The sequence below is a fragment of the Ornithorhynchus anatinus genome, chromosome 7 (assembly GCF_004115215.2).
Source record: "Ornithorhynchus anatinus isolate Pmale09 chromosome 7, mOrnAna1.pri.v4, whole genome shotgun sequence".
Classification (NCBI taxonomy): domain Eukaryota; kingdom Metazoa; phylum Chordata; class Mammalia; order Monotremata; family Ornithorhynchidae; genus Ornithorhynchus; species Ornithorhynchus anatinus.
Genome location: NC_041734.1, coordinates 55,215,440 through 55,231,922, shown reverse-complemented (window position 1 = coordinate 55,231,922; position 16,483 = coordinate 55,215,440). Strand labels below are relative to the sequence as shown.

General features: G+C 41.2%; 1 protein-coding gene across 1 annotated transcript in view; it reads left to right on the top strand.

Moving 5' to 3' along the window:
• Positions 1-16,483, top strand: part of SYCP1 (synaptonemal complex protein 1) — a 66,322-nt gene that overhangs the window by 564 nt on the left and 49,275 nt on the right. The window contains exons 2-8 of the mRNA XM_016228058.3: positions 676-1,031; positions 5,507-5,591; positions 5,708-5,751; positions 8,941-9,105; positions 10,785-10,852; positions 13,944-14,017; positions 15,721-15,779. Coding sequence (XP_016083544.2) covers positions 676-1,031; positions 5,507-5,591; positions 5,708-5,751; positions 8,941-9,105; positions 10,785-10,852; positions 13,944-14,017; positions 15,721-15,779 — 851 coding nt within the window. The remainder of the gene's footprint in view (positions 1-675; positions 1,032-5,506; positions 5,592-5,707; positions 5,752-8,940; positions 9,106-10,784; positions 10,853-13,943; positions 14,018-15,720; positions 15,780-16,483) is intronic.

Genomic DNA, 16,483 nt, shown 5'->3' with positions numbered 1-16,483 from the left:
GTGATGTGCGTTTGCTTCATTCAATAATATTTATTGAGCGCTTACTATGTGCAGAGTACTATACTAAGCGCTTGGAATGTACAAATGGGTAACAGACAGAGCCAGTCCCTGCCCTTTGACAGGCTTCACTTCAGTGTGGCTCGGTGGAAAGAGCACGGGGTTTGGAGTTAGAGGTCATGACTTCGAATCCCAGCTCTGCCACTTGTGGGACTGTGGGCAAGTCACTTCACTTCTCTGGGCCTCAATTCCCTCATCTGTCAAATGGGGATGAAGACTGTGAGCCCCACGTGGGACAACCTGATTCCCCTGTGTCTACCCCAGCGCTTAGAACAGTGCTCTGCACACAGTAAGCGCTTAACCAACACCAACATTATTATTATTATTCACTTGAGGCTGTGAGGGAATGGCTGGGGAAAAAAGGGCTGAATGGAAAGCAGCGCACCCAGTGAACTTCGAAACCTGATTTTTAATTTTTTTTAGTGGTCACCTCCTCCCTGAGGAGAAGGGATGATTGGATTGGGGGACGGTGGGCTCCCCTCCCTGGCCCAGGCCTAACCTTCCCTCCCCGCCTCCATCTTGTCCCCTCCCCCCTCCGCTCGGCCGGCGCCGCCGGGGGCGCGAGCTTGTGCGTTCTGCGCCGGCGCGGCTTTTCCCGCCTCTTTCCGGGGACGCGAGCGCTTGTGCGTTCTGCGCCGGCGCGGTTTTTCCCGCCCCTTCCCGGGGACGCGAGCTCGTGCGTTCTGCGCCGGCGCGGCTTTTCCCGCCTCTTTTCCGGGGACACACGCGCGCGCGCGCGCTCGTGCGTTCTGCGCCGGCGCGGCTTTTCCCGCCTCTTTGCGGGGCGGCCCGGCGGGCGCGCGAGGCCCAACGGCTCCTGGGCCTCGACGACCCGAGAAGAGGCGGCGGCGGAGCGTCGACGGAGAGGTGCCAACCGTCCGTCCCGGCAAAGCTTCCAAGTCGGCCGAGCCGCCCCCCGAACCCGACTTTCCGGGGGAGGGCGGCGAAGGGAGGGAGGTGTGGGAGGACCTCGAGTGAGTAATGGCGCCTGGGGCCCGCCCTGCCCCCTCCCCCCCCACAGTGGCCTGGAAACCCCCCTGAGGCCCCCCGAGCGACCCTTATCCAAACCCCCCAATTCTGCTCTTTCCTCCCCTTTGGGCTCCCCTTTCGCCTTTCCGAATATTTCCATTTTGAAAGAACATTAGGCTGTTGGGGGAGATAATAATGGTTGGTATTTGTTAAGCGCTTACTATGTGCCCAGCACTGTTCTAAGCGCCGGGGGGAGACACGGGGGAATCAGGTTGTCCCACGTGGGGCTCACAGTCTTCATCCCCATTTGACAGATAGGGAACTGAGGCCCCGAGAAGTGAAGTGACTTGCCCACAGTCACACAGCTGACAAGGGGCAGAGCTGGGATTCGAACTCATGACCTCTGACTCCAAAGTCCGTGCTCTTTCCACTGAGCCACTCTTTACTACAAATATGTTGGGGACAGAAGGCGGAAAGGGTGGTGTGAATCCATTAGGCGGGTTTGGGCAGCAATTACGCTCCCAACGGCTAATAATAATAATAATGGCATTTGTGAAGCGCTTACTATGTGCGAAGCACTCGTCAAACGCCGGGGAGGTGGGGGGTACAAGGTCATCAGGTTGTCCCCAGTGGGGCTCGCAGTCTTCATCCCCATTTTACAGATGAGCCAAATGAGGCCCAGAGAATGATGATGATGATGGCATTTGTTCAGCGCTTACTCTGTGCGAAGCACTCTTCTAAATGCCGGGGGGGCGAGGTGGTACAAGGTCATCAGGTGGTCCTCCATGGAGGCTCACGGTCTTCATCCCCATTTTACAGATGAGCCAACTGAGGCCCAGACAATGATGATGATGGCTTTTGTTCAGCGCTTACTCTGTGCGAAGCACTCTTCTAAATGCCGGGGGGGTGAGGTGGTACAAGGTCATCAGGCTCACGGTCTTCATCCCCATTTTACAGATGAGCCAACTGAGGCCCAGACAATGATGATGATGGCATTTGTTAAGCGCTTACTATGTGCGAAGCACCTGTTCTAAGCGCTGGGGCGATACAAGGTGATCAGGTGGTCCCCCATGGGGCTCACGGTCTTCATCCCCATTTTACAGATGAGCCAACTGAGGCCCAGAGAATGATGATGATGGCATTTGTTAAGCGCTTACTATGTGCGAAGCACCTGTTCTAAGCGCTGGGCGATGCAAGGTGATCAGATGGTCCCCCATGGGGCTCACGGTTTTAATCCCCATTTTACAGATGAGGTCACTGAGGCCCAGAGAAGCGAAGTGAGAAGTGAAGCAGCGTGGCTCAGTGGAAAGAGCATGGGCTTGGGAGTCAGAGGTCATGAGTTTGAATCCCGGCTCTGCCACTTAGCTGTGCGACTGTGGGCAAGTCACTTAACTTCACTGTGCCTCAGTTACCTCATCTGAAAATGGAGATTAACTGTGAGCCTCACGTGGGACAACTTGATTACCCTGTATTTACCCCTGCGCTTAGAACAGTGCTCGGCACATAGTAAGCGCTTAACAAATACCAACATTATTATTATCATTAAGTGACTTGCCCCAAGTCACACAGCTGACAAGTGGCAGAGCCGGGATTAGAACCCACGACCTCTGACTCCCAAGCCCGGGCTCTTGCCACTGAGCCAGTCCGTCGACCCTAATAAAGGGCTGACATTTTTCTCACATAGCACCAATGGCTTTCAGTACTTAACTCCTTGAATTTGCGTAAACATTTGCTTTTCACCCCAGAGGTGGTTTTTGCTCCATGCCTTGTCCCAAAGATAAGTAATAAGGTATATTAGCAGGGACAAAATTCACACCTCTGTTTCTTGAGATGCGTAGATACCTGTCTGAAGACAGCTTTGCTAATGGTGGGATCTTATTGAATAATAAGCTGGTTGAAAGATATATACAAACCAAATCCTGTACAGACTTTAAAACGAATTAAAGGTATCTAGATATAACAGAATCCCATAAATGAAAATATACTGACAAGTATTTTAGAGTTTTACTCAAATGGAAAATCTAGTCAAATGTAGTTCAAAAAGCATACAATACAAGCATACAAACTCTGAGATGGATACAAGCAAATGCAGTCCCTTGACCCTTGCGGGACTCACAAACTCAAGCCCTGTTTTACAGATGAGGGAACTGAGGCCCAGAGCAGTGAAATGACTTGCTCTAGGTCACATAGCAGACAAGTACCAGAGTCAGGATTAGAACCCATGACCATCTGCATTCCAAGCCTGTGCTCTACCTCCTACACCACGCGAATGTAGCTGGCCAAAAGCAGACCTTTCTGAGCCGATTAGGATGCTCGTAACTAGGTTTGATTATAATAATCGCATGAGTTTGTAAAGTACTTTTCCTTTTCAAGACACTTTCACATCAGTCATTTCATTCCAGTCTCACAACAACAGCCTGTCAATCAGATATCCCTATTTTGCCAATGAGAAAACAGAGAGGTTAAGCATTTTGCTCAAGGGCACACTGCAGGCTAGTGACAGTTATAGTCATAACCTGGATCTGACCGCCAGATCTCGTCTCTTAATCACTAAACCATGCAGTATAGTCTGAGAGAATGATCTATGCCTCCCCAGCAACTAACTGGTGAATAGAAGACGACCATCTCACTTGGTTGGGAAAAAGGGAGAAGGAAAAAATGTTTTACAGTAAGCAGGATGAAAAAGTAATTTGTTTTTCAACAGTGAACCATTCTCACTGAGGCCGATTTGCACGTTTTGCAAGGCAGCAGACAGTGGTAGTGGGTGTTGATACTAAATAGAAAATCTCATCTGAGACAGCAACAGGCATTGTTGTGCCTTCACAGTTTCATAAATCACAGTTGAGATAATCTCCATATTGTTGGAAAAAGAGTTGTGGCCTTCACTGCTTGCTGGAGTTAGTGGAACAGCATATTCGAACAATCTGAAGGTACACCAAGAGCCCAAGCCTGATCTGTATTGTATGCTTTTTGAACTACATTTGACTACATTTTCCATTTGAGTAAAACTCTAAAATACTGGTCAGTATATTTTCATTTATGGGATTCTGTTGTATCTAGATACCTTTAATGTGTTATAAAGTCGGTACAGGATTTGATTCTGTAAATATCTTTCATCCAGCGCTTAGAACAGTGCTTGGCACGTAGTAAGCGCTTAACAGATACTATGATTATTATTATACAGGGCTTTGCCAGAAAGTAACAAGCATCAACTTCTTTTTCTATCAGTTTGGTAGATTTCCCTTTTTTAAAAAGTGAATTGTACATTAGCTGAAGTGATGTTCAGCATTTTCATTTAGACTTGCAGGATTTTCATATGCAGGATGTCCTTTACTTCGTATTTTCTAGTAAAAGAAAATGGAAAAAGAACAGGCTTTGAGATTGTCTGTTCCTCCAAACAACTAAGTAACAGTCAAGAGTACCTCATGTAATGGTAGAAGATCCTAGACATCTATACATATAAATCTAATTTAGTATATTTAACCGTAACCAGATAGATTTAAAGAGACGGTAAGAGAAAGAGGTAAGTGGAGATACTAGGAAGGCCAGACTAAACTCATCACACAGTGATACAGGCACATACGCACTAGAATTGCTTAGAATGGTGCTCTGCACATGGTAAGCACTCAGTAAATTCTATTGATCGATTGAATGCACAGACCCAACAAAGGCAGAAGAACATTTTCTCTGCTCTTCTTTCTCTGTTCTCAACAGAGATACACAATGAATAGGCATAGTTTCATGTAGTGCCCATTTAAAATTTGTCCTGTCCCTAAGTACCAACATGTTTAAGAGAAACTGTGAAAAAGAGAAGCAGTGTGGTCTAATGGATAGAGCATGGGCCCGGGAGTGAGAAGGACCTGGGTTTTAATTCCGGCCCTGCCACTTATCCGCTCTGTGATCTTGGGCAAATCTTTTAACTTCTCTGTGCTCCAGTTTCCTCATCTGTAAAATGGGGATTAAAACTGCGAGCCCCATGGGGAAACATGAACTGTGTCTAACCTGATTAGCTTGTATCTACCGCAGTGCTTAGTACAGTGCCTGGCACATAGTAAGCACTTAAATACCATAAAAAAGAATTTATCTTCCTATTTCACACTGACTTAATAACTTGAGGATTTTCCAAGACATGGCGTTTTCCAAGAGCATAACTACAATGTATTCAGCGTGGCTCAGTGGAAAGAGCACAGGCTTTGGAGTCAGAGGTCATGAGTTCGAATCCCAGCTCTGCCACGTGTCAGCTGTGTGACTGTGGGCAAGTTACTTAACTTCTCTGTGCCTCAGTTACCTCATCTGTAAAATGGGGATTAAGACTGTGAGCCCCATGTGGGACATCCTGATTCCCCCGTGTCTACCCCAGCGCTTAGAACAGTGCTCGGCACATAGTAAGCGCTTAACAAATACCAACATTATTATGAAGTTCTACTCTATTGGCATCACAACTACACAGTAAGATTTTTTTAATGAACTCTCTTTTTAGGAGTTTGATGAATATATTGAAGACTATTTGAGTTCACATTTTGAAATGGTTATAATGTCAAACTGTGCTGAAACCATGAATTCAGGTGAGAAGCAGAACCAACCAAAATGATTTCATTTATATAGCTTTTTTTGCTTTAGATAGATATTTCATATACATAAATATTTAACTTAACATTAATACTAATATTTTATTTTGCAGGTGCTGTTTCACAAAATGTTAAGTGTCTGCCCATAGGCGAAGAGGTCAGTTAAGCCTACCTTCATATATTTATTAAAATTTGTCCAAATGCGTAGCTGTGGAAATGAGGAAAAAACGCTCCTCTGCCTACAGTTCTAAATTAATTTGATTCCTCTTTATATCCATTAACTATTTCTCTTTGTCAGATCTCAGCAGAAAGTTTTACTTAAAGAATACCTTGACAAAATTCATTCTTGTTTTAGGAAAAAAAACCCTGATCATTTCTTAATGCCACAAATGTGTCATATTCCCTTTTCTCTCAAACCAATGCAGACAGTAGATAACTCAAAGCTGTCTGGTCCAACTTATGCAGACGTGTATTTTTGGCTATTGGACTGTATTGTGGAGGTCTCCTTATTGGCCTAAGGGTCCAGCCGACTGGCAACTGCTCACTGGGAGTGTGTAGGGCTCTCTTCTGTTTTCCTCCATAACCCTAAGCCTGTCTGGATTTCTGGGAACAGGACCAAAGTCAAAGAGAACGACTGTGGACTGAATGAGCTTGAGGTAGGTGATAGAGCTGATGGCTGCAAAAACCTAAAACGCCATCTGTTAGGCAGGCATGATCATGTCATGGGAAAGATTCTGCAGTCCCAAAACATTAACCGTCTCTATGGGGCTTGTGCCGCACGTATTAATGTGTTACCAGGAGTTAGATTTGGCCCCATGTAGATTTTGGATTGCAAGAGGAACTTTTGTTTTAAAAAAATCCCCCCAAACACTCCTCTTTCCCGATAGATTTAGTTATTCAGCCAATCAATTAGTAGTAATATCTATTTTGTACCATAAAAGTGATTCAATTTCCAGATATAGGTATTATCGTGTTTTTAGATAGTGGAAGAATTATACTTTTTGCTTCATTTTCAATACCCTTCCTGATGATGCCCAGCATTTTGTCTGTGTACCTGAAGGTACAGTTGATAATGATCCCGAGATATCTTTCCCGAGTTCTGATGGGTAGTTGGATAACGTTCTGTTGACAGCTAAACCCTAGTCCAGTCACGAAGGCTTTGGGACTGAAAACCCAAACAGTGGAATTGGTTATAATTCCAGGGGCTTGCCAGTGCCACATGCACTCTCTCGTACCTGCAAGTCATGTTCCTCCTAAGGAACAGAAACCCTTTTCTGTTCTGCGTAGACCCCCCTGCCATCTCTATCATCATAGTCCAGCTGGTGGTTGCCAGGATAGCTGCCTTGGGAACCCCTCTTGTCTTTAGTCGGTCACATTAGCCAGGTATTTTCAAGATTACCTCTGAACCTCCACCATGCCAAAAGGTCCCATGGGGTTCTTCACTCAGAAGCTTTGATCATTGATAGCACAACCCTAGCAGATATTCCCCTACCTCGTTTCAGCCCTGCGTTGTGTCAGAATGTGGGTTGGACTTTGTGTATGTGGGTGTGTGTGTAGTGGGTGCTGGGTAGGTATAGCTTGGAATGTCTTTTCCTAGATGTATTTCCTTGTACTTGCTCCCATGGAAGCTCTTTTGTTATTTTCTGCTCATTTCAGGGCGTTATGGATTGGGAATGGGTCTACCAACTTTGTCGTATTGTTCTCTCCCAAGTCCTTAGGAGAGTGCTCTGCACACCATATACTCTTTATAAACACCATTGATGAATTCACTCAGCTTTACAGAATCATCTCACGATTTATTCTCATTAGCAGTCCTTAGGGGCAGGGAACGTGTCTGCAAACTCTCTGGTATTGCATTCGACCAAGAGCTTAGTATGGTGCTCTGAACATAGAAAGCACTCGATAAAAGCCATTGATTAATTAATTGATTGGTTAGCATGGTATTTTATCATATTTATATTTCTGTTACCTATAGAATGTTTATGTAACGTAACATTGTAAACTCTTTGAGGGCAAGGATCATTTTTCTGTTGAATTTTCCCAAGTGCTTAGTAAAGTGCTGTGCACAGAGTAAGCACTCAATAAATACTATTGATTGATTAGATTAAATAACTCATAATTAAAGTATAAGCATGGGATTTAGAATTTTTTGGGTTTGATAATACTCTAATTAATCAATCAGTGATGTTTATTGAGCACTATGTACTAAACTCTTGGGAAGGTATAATACCAAAGAATTAGCAGACACATTCGCTGCCCATAACGAGTTTACAGTCTAGATGGGGAGACAGACATTAGGATAAATAAATCAATAAATACTTGTCAAGCTGAGAGAATACCCTACTGCCTACTTCCCAGTGGGCTGACTAGTTTTAGGGTGCCACTTTTTGTGCACATTAATTATCTGCACAAAAGCTGTTTAGATGAAGTTCATACTTTGCCCCAGAGACCTAGTTTTGGCACCACCACCTCTATTAACCCCCCTGAAGTTGGCATCTCGGATTCCTTACTAATTTTCTTCTATCCATTTGCTTAAGAACTCCTTCAAAGAACTCCAGCAGAATAGATATACTTTCTCCTTTATAAAAACAGGTTATCTTCCCCCATTGATTGTGTTGTCTAAGCACATACGGTTTCTAAGATTAATTATAGATTCTACTAGTTTCCCAGGGTCACCTCTGGAGTGTTTCTCAAGGTAAGTTACAGTAGCAATTTGCAAGTTTTCCATTATGAGGGTCATTTGTAATAACCGGTTAAGCACATTAGTCAGGAGTCCCACAACTTCTCCTCCGAGTTCCTTCAGAATTTTCAGTTCATTGTCGAATCCACCGTGGTCATCTAGGTTATCAGTTTGTCTAAAACTTCCCATGTGTTTACTCTAATTTGATTTGTGTCTTGGAGATTGTTTGTTGTGGGAACTTTACAAATATTGTCTCAGCTCCTTCTTTACATTTATTAGTGCACCTTTTATACCAAGATCATCTAGAAACTTCACTGATTCTATAGCAGTGTTCCTGCTTTTCACATATTTGAAGGACCTTTCATTATTAGCGTTGGCATCCTCTTAAGGGGTTCTCCTACACATTTTTTCTCCTGTTTAATTTTCTATTTGCACTTGACTGATGGACTTTGCCGACTTTCCTGTTACTGTTTTAGTAAGCTTTTCGTGTTTTGAAAGAAGATTTCTTTCCTTTAGGACTTCTTTTAATCCAACAGTTAGCCATTCAAGGTTTCTATTTTTTATTTTTTTCCTATGACACCACATGATATCTGAACTTGTAATTTGGTATTCATAAGAAATACTGTCACTCTGATGTTTTAAAATATTGAACATTTATTTCAATAGAATTCTCAGGTGATGAGCAATCTTTACTCAAACCTGTACAAGGAGCTCGGAAAGATCAAGAAGTGGAAAGTAAATGTAGAATCTGATTTGAAGCAGAAGGATAAAACTTTGCTAGAAAACAGAAATATTATTGGAGCACAGCGGAAAGCTATCCAGGAGTTGCAGGTATCATAAAATTATAATTTTTTAAAGCAAATATTTGTTACACAAATAGTTAAATTCTATTTTTAGTATTAAGACATGGATGACAAAGTTTTTAAATTATAGAAGAGTTTTTAAAAGCATTTTAGCATAAAAGTTTAATCTCACTTTACTACAATGAAACTCACTTCAGATTGTATTAAAAATAGCCTACCATGAGTGCCTGCTGGACATAGTGTACTGTACTAAGATCGTTGCAAGTACAAAACAAAGAAGTCACATGTTTCTTGTCCACAAGGAAGTTTACACTCTAATTTAAGAGTAAATTGTTTTTTATGGGGCAGGAAATGTTATATTTAAATAGCATTTGGAAGTGAAACTTTTGTATTTAAATATATCGACACCAAAATACATAGTTGTCCATTGTTGAACAAGACATACTGACTGTGAAATTCCGTAATAAAAATAATAATAATGGTATTTGTTGTGCACTTACTGTGTTTCAGGACTGTACTAAGCACTAAGATAGATAAAATATAAGCTGGTCGGACTCAGTTCCTGCCCCTCATGGGGGTCACCGTTTAAGTAGGAGGGAGAGTAAGGATTCAGGACCTCATTTTACAGATGAGGAAACCGAGGCACAGAAAAGTTAAGTGGCTTGGCCAAGGTCACACAAGGCAAATTACAGAGCTGGGATTAGATCCCAGGTCCTCTAATCCCAGGCCCTTGCTCTTGCCCCTGGAACACACTGCTTCTCTATGAGTGCATGTGTGGCTTAAATGGCTAATACGGGATCCACAGATCCAGCCACACTGGGCATATTATATAAGGCCGTCCAAACAACTGCTCAGTTATGTGATCAGTGTTAGCGGGGCCGGGTGGTGTTTTCTCTTTTTCCTTTGTTTTTCATTCCTTACAAAGTTTTTGCTTGAAATTAGCCACTCCCTTCTTGACAGCATTATTCCATGATTTTTGAGCTTCGGCAACTGACTCAGATTTGAGCCGGATGCAGCATTGTTTGAGACTTCGCTTTACTGGGCCCTTAAAATGTTTCCTGTGTCCTCCTTGCTTTCAATTTTCAGTTTCAGCTCTCCATACAGCAGTTGTTTGTTTAGAGAAGCAGCGTGGCTCAGTGGAAAGAGCCCGGGCTTGGGAGTCAGAGGTCATGCGTTCAAATCCCGGCTCTGCCACTTATCAGCTGTGTGATTGTGGGCAAGTCACTTAACTTCTCTGTGCCTCAGTTCCCTCATCTGTAAAATGGGGATGAAGATTGTGAGCCTCATGTGGGACAACCTGATTACCCTTTGTCTACCCCAGAACTTAGAACAGTGCTCTGCACATAGTAAGCGCTTAACAAATACCAACATTATTATTATTACCTTGCTGTTGCTCATTCAACTTGTGACCCTCCAAAATAAAAGATAGGAAAGAGTGAATTAAAGATCAGAATGGGATTTTTTTTGGTTGGTTCCATGCTCTGTGAAGCTGATTCATAGGAACTGACTAAAGGTCAAGAGAAGCTATGTTTTTGGATCAGGTTCAGGGATCTAGGCAATAGGGAAAGTGAGAATTAAATTTATTCTTAAATTTCCACGTAATTATTGGTAAGCAATAATTTTTTGAGGATTTTAAAACTGATTTTTGAAGGATATTTTGAATAACTGAAATGGGAACTAATATATTGGTATCTTTTTGTTAAACAGTTTGAAAATGAAAAAGTAAGTTTGAAATTAGAAGATGGAATTCAAGAAAATAAAGAGCTACTTAAAGAGTGAGTAATATTGCTAACATGATATGCTAACCATTGCCAATGTGCTTTATATTTGGAAAATACAGTGCTGGAAATCTTCAGTTTAGGTCATTCTCTTAAAACAATTTTTGTGTCCAAAACATTTCCAAAACAGAACTCTATATCTTCTCACCAAAACTCTGTCTTCCCCCTGAGTTTCCCATCACTGTAGACAGCCACCACCATCCTTCCTGTCTCACAAGCGTGTACCCTTGGTATTATCCTTCACGCCTCTGTCTTTCAACCCACACATCACTAAATCCTGTTGATTCAACCTTCACAGCATTGCTAAAATCCGTCCATTCCTCTCGATCAAAACTTCTACCAAGGTAATCCAAGCACTTATCCTATCCCACCTTGATTATGTATCAGCCTCCTTGCTGACCTCCCTGCCTCCTGCCTCTCCCTACATACATCACTCTGCCCAGATCGTTTTTTCTACAGAAATGTTCAGGCCATTTTTCCCCACTCCTCCAGAACCTCCAGTGATTGTCCACCCACCTCAGCATCAAACAAAGACTCCTTACCATCAGCTTTAAAGCACTCAATCACAGCTCCCTGAGTTCCCTACCCCCCAGCACCCATATACATATCATTTATTTATATTTTTTATATTTACATTATTTGTATATTTATGCTAATGTCTGTCTCCCTCTCTAGAATAAGCTCGCTGTGGGCAGGGAATGTGTTAGATATATTGTTGGGTTGTACTCTCCCAAGTGCTTAGTAGAGTGCCCTGCACACAGTAAATGCTCAATAAATATGATTGATTGACTGATAGTACAGTTAGAGAAGACTTCACTCTTCACTGGACCAATTTGTATGGGGCAAACAGCAGCTACAAAAATTTCACAAATTTTCCCTATCTTTAAGATGCTAATTATATCTCATTCCGGATCCAGTAAATATGAGGAGAATTTGATACTTCAGCAAAGTTTTGTATTTCACACCTTCAAACTTAACGAAATGATCCTTTGGGTATTCCCCTATACTTGTGCAACACTCCTCACGGTTGACAAACTCACTCCATGTCACATTATTTGTTCTCTTCACTCACTACTCCCAACCTCTTTGCTCCTCTTTGCTCCTCCTGAGGGCTAACCTTCTACCCCACAGCATTTATGTATATATTCTTATATCCCTTCTGTTTCCCCTTAATGCAATTCATTTTAATGTCTGACTTCACCCCTAGATTGTAAACTTAAGGTCAGAGATGTGTTTATCAACTCTGTTGTATTGTGCTCTCCCCAGCGTTTAGTACAGTGCTCTGCACCCAGTACCCAATAATTACTACTGAGTGATTAGAATATAACTTTCTGTTGGACTGGACATGTGTCATTTGCTTGTTTAGTAGTTCCAAAGTGCTTAGTAGAGGGCTTCTCACCTATTAAGTGCTCAATAAATGCTACTGTTACTTCTCTAGAGACAACTTTACGATATTTATATAAATTGTCTGCTAATCTGATTAACAAACATTTTAAGGTCCAGACTATCTGATCTCTCTCCCTCCTGATATCTGTTCCTCAGGTTTCAAACTGTAGTTGCTTCTCAGAGGCTCCTTTAAAAACATTTTCCCGAGTCCTAGAAAATCATCCTCTTCCTCTGACTTTTACTTTTGGGTGGAAGCAGTGAAAAACATTAGGCAGAAATTATATAGATTGCATTGTTTGCATGTATATGGTGTTTATTGAGCATTTACTGTATGCAGAACACTGTACTAAGAGCTTGGGAGAGTACAGTACAGTAGAATTGGTAGTCATGATGCCTGCTCACAAGACGTTTATAAGCCATATCTTTTCATGCAATCACACTGTTTTTTGTACCTTTAAATTGGACTATGAGTCTATCCAGTTGACAGCTACCTTTAGGGAATCCCTAGTAGCATTCTATCCAAAGCATGTAGTAAAAATATCTGTTACAGAGAACTGGATATACTAGATTTCTGGAACCTTGATCCTATCCGTATAGCACCTTCCTCCCTAATAGAATTTGATATTTAAATTCAGATTTGCATGATTAGGGGGCAACAAAAGTAGATTTCAAAACTACGCTTAGTTGTCTAGCCCAGCCTATGGGTAAGCTTGATCAAGTCATTTCTTTTCTTTGCTCATACTCCTTACTTTAGAAAGAAATTAAACTGGTGAGGATAACTGTGATCATACCTAACACTCACCAGGCTAGAAAATCCTTTCTGGCTCATTTTACATCAAGTTCTCAAGAATGCCTCAAGTTTTCCTAGGTACGTTAAAGAGAATTTAATGCAGAAAGAGTTTTTGATTTTCCTAGTCTCTGCTTTCACTTATCAATCTCTTTTTGTATGCCAATCATTTTATTGCATTCAATTTAGTAAAAACATCAGTTATTCAGGATTTAACCCCATGATGCATGGTCAAAGATTTCTTACTTTATGCCATGAAGATTAAAGGACTAGAACTTCTTTCACCCCCTAAGCAGCGTGACCTAGTGGAAAGAGCCTGGGAGTCAGAGGACCTGGGCTCTAATCCCGCGTTCACCACTGATCTTCTGCGTGACCTTGGGCAAGTCATTTAACTTCTCTGTGCTTCAGTTACCTCATCTGTAAAATGGGGATTAAGTTCTCCTCCCTCTGATTTAGATTCTTAGCCCTATGAGGGAATATGGACTGTGTCCAACCTGATTATCTTGTGCCTACCCCAGTGCTTAGAACAGTGCTTAAGACGTAGTAGGTGCTTAACAATTCCATGAGAAAAGGCTAGGAAATCACAGAAAGATTTATAAAAAGAAACTTTCTCCTTCTCGTTCCCTTACATGCAAATCTGGATTGTTAACTAAAATGTGAGTTGATGATTTCTAGAATAGAGTCCAGTAGCTCCCCGGGTATAAGGAAGGAACTGACTGCCAGCATTATTACTTCCTTTTTTTGCCACTGCAGAGAGCTCTCAAGTTGTGCATAAAATATCCAGCACCTATCGAGTTTATCACAACCAAATTATTATTAGCCAGATAATAACACCTAAATATAGATTTGCTATACTGAATTTGCTACTGTGACAAGTTCACATTATATTTATTGGTGACATTTGCTCTCTTTCAGAAATAATGCCATAAGACACTTGTGTAATCTACTCAAAGAAACTTGTTCTAGATCCACTGAGAAGACTAAGAAATGTAAATATTATTCTTGCTTTATTTAACATTTTTAAATCTGCACTCAGTTTCCTCTTCATGAAATAACTCATTTTCAACTTTGCGAAATCCATTTTGGTTTGAGCTATGGGCTCATGATTTATTCTCTTCTCTTGTACAAAAAATCTTTCTATTTTTAGTTAAATTATTTGATCTGGAGACTTTTCAAATAAGTATGCTTATTTTTCATGTGGTGTATTTTTAGAAGGTATTATGTAGTCCCATAAAAATTAAAACTATTCAGACTCTATTGCAGTGTACTCTTCCAGGCACAGAGAACAATCCTCTGCTCACATTAAGCATTTGGTAAATACCATTGATCAACTGACTAAAAGTTATTCTGTCTGGAACACCAGGAAGTTAAATTAGGAAGTTAAATTGAGAATGAAAGATCATTTTCATTCAACAAATTATATTACTTAAAAGCTATTTATTATAACTTTCAGATTTGGATTACGGTGCACCAGAGCATCTTCTGTACTTAGTGCAATGTTCGGTTCACAGCAGACTCCCCCTAAAACTGTCAATTGATTGGGAATACAAGGCAAACACTCTCAGACCCTCTTTTCCAACCGAAACTAGTGCCAATTTAGAGTCTCAAGAGTAAGCTGATTAATAAGCCTACCAGGACTCTCTGTGTTCAGATTTTTATGATATAAGAACTGGGATGTTACAGAGAAAGAACAGGGCCAGGCCCCCTCCCTTGAGGGACTTAAAATTTAATCAGGGAGACCAAACGAACACAAATATCCTAATATACAAATAGAGAAGATAACTGAATGAAGCAAAGCATGTAAAATATTCACAAGACCCCTAGCAACAAAATCATTAATGAAGAATTGTCAGGGAGGCATATGAATACCAGTAGGTATTGGAGTGATTAGTAGGAGTTTTATAGTTTTAATTGGGTAACTGGAAGCATTGAAGCAATGCTTGTACTTAGATTTGCACCCTTTATTCATCCTTCCCTCAGCCCCACAGCACTTATATTCATATCCATAATTCATTAATTTTTACATTAATGCCGGTCTCCTGCTCTAGACTGTAAGCTCATTGTGGGCAGGGAACGGGTCTACCAACTCTGGTATTTTGTACTTTCCCAAGTGCTTAGTACAGTGTTCTGCACACAGTAAGCACTCAATAAAAATGATGGAATGGTCGATTGAAACACTGAAAATTCTAGTCCGGGGAATCTCAAATAATCAATCAGAGATAGAGAGTCATGTGAGGAGATGGTAAAAAGGATTGAAATTGAAAGCTGCATTAGAGACTTTACCCTTAAGTTACAAATTTGTCACCATTTGGAGGAAGAATATTGGTGTGAGGATAAAATATTACTATAATTCTCCTTCTGATTATGAATGGGCTCTTCTCTTCTACTTCTTCTATTTCTACTTTCAGAAGACAGAGTCTTAGGGCACTGGTTTGCACTTATTATTTGCATAGCCATAGTAGAGTAGATTAAGAAAGGCGCACAGTGGTCATTAATGTTCTGTTTGCTCCTAGTCAAATAGTTTGTTTATTTTGTGCAGATGGGGAATTTTTTTCTGTGTATAACAAAATAAGCGTGCTATATTATCCCTCAGAGGAACAGTGGTCTGACCTCCTGAGGTTTCATAATAGACTGTCTGCATTCCTATTCATGATTTAAAAGTAAAATTTGGTACTTTTTATACTGATAATAGATGAACTCGAAAGGGAAGAAACCAAACAGCAATACATGGATCTCCATGATAATGTTGAGGTAAGTGGTGGCAAAAAAACTTAAACAATTTTCCATATTTGGGATCCCCCGATTCTGTTGCAGGGCATCCAGCTTGCCTGATACAAAAAGCATAAAACATAACTTTTCTTTTTTTCAATATTTGATACCACCACCTATAAATTTTTAACAGGCCTATATTGTGAGTGCTATTGATTTTAAATCCTATATATTTTGGGACTGTATTGAGTCTCATCTTCCCTAGGTGATAATGTATTTCCTGGGAGTAATTTAATTGCATAGGAAGTTTTTAATCCCTAGGGGGCTATTTAGTGAACTGAAAGTGAATAATTTTATCAAAGAACCTGTAGTTTTTTGGGAGGTGATATTCATCATCATCAGTGATTGTATCTATTCAATATTTATTGTTATGAGAGTTCGGGGCCAGGCCTGCCAGACAAAGGCTGGGAGGCCAAAACTGGAATGAGAAGGGTTTGGATTTCTAACAGTGTGTCACTTCCTATTTTTTTCATCTGTCTGGAAACAGGGGCTGAATTAAATGTTCCTTCAAGATTCCCCTGAGAACTGTATTTTTCTATGATTGTGTTAGGGTGCTGGTGATTGAAGAACAAGAGGACGGTTTTATTATTAAATGCCTCTTTCTACTATTGAATACATGGTAGTCCAAAACAAGATAAAACTTGATGTAACAGCTCTTTTCCTCTGGGACCATTTATTTAGATAAT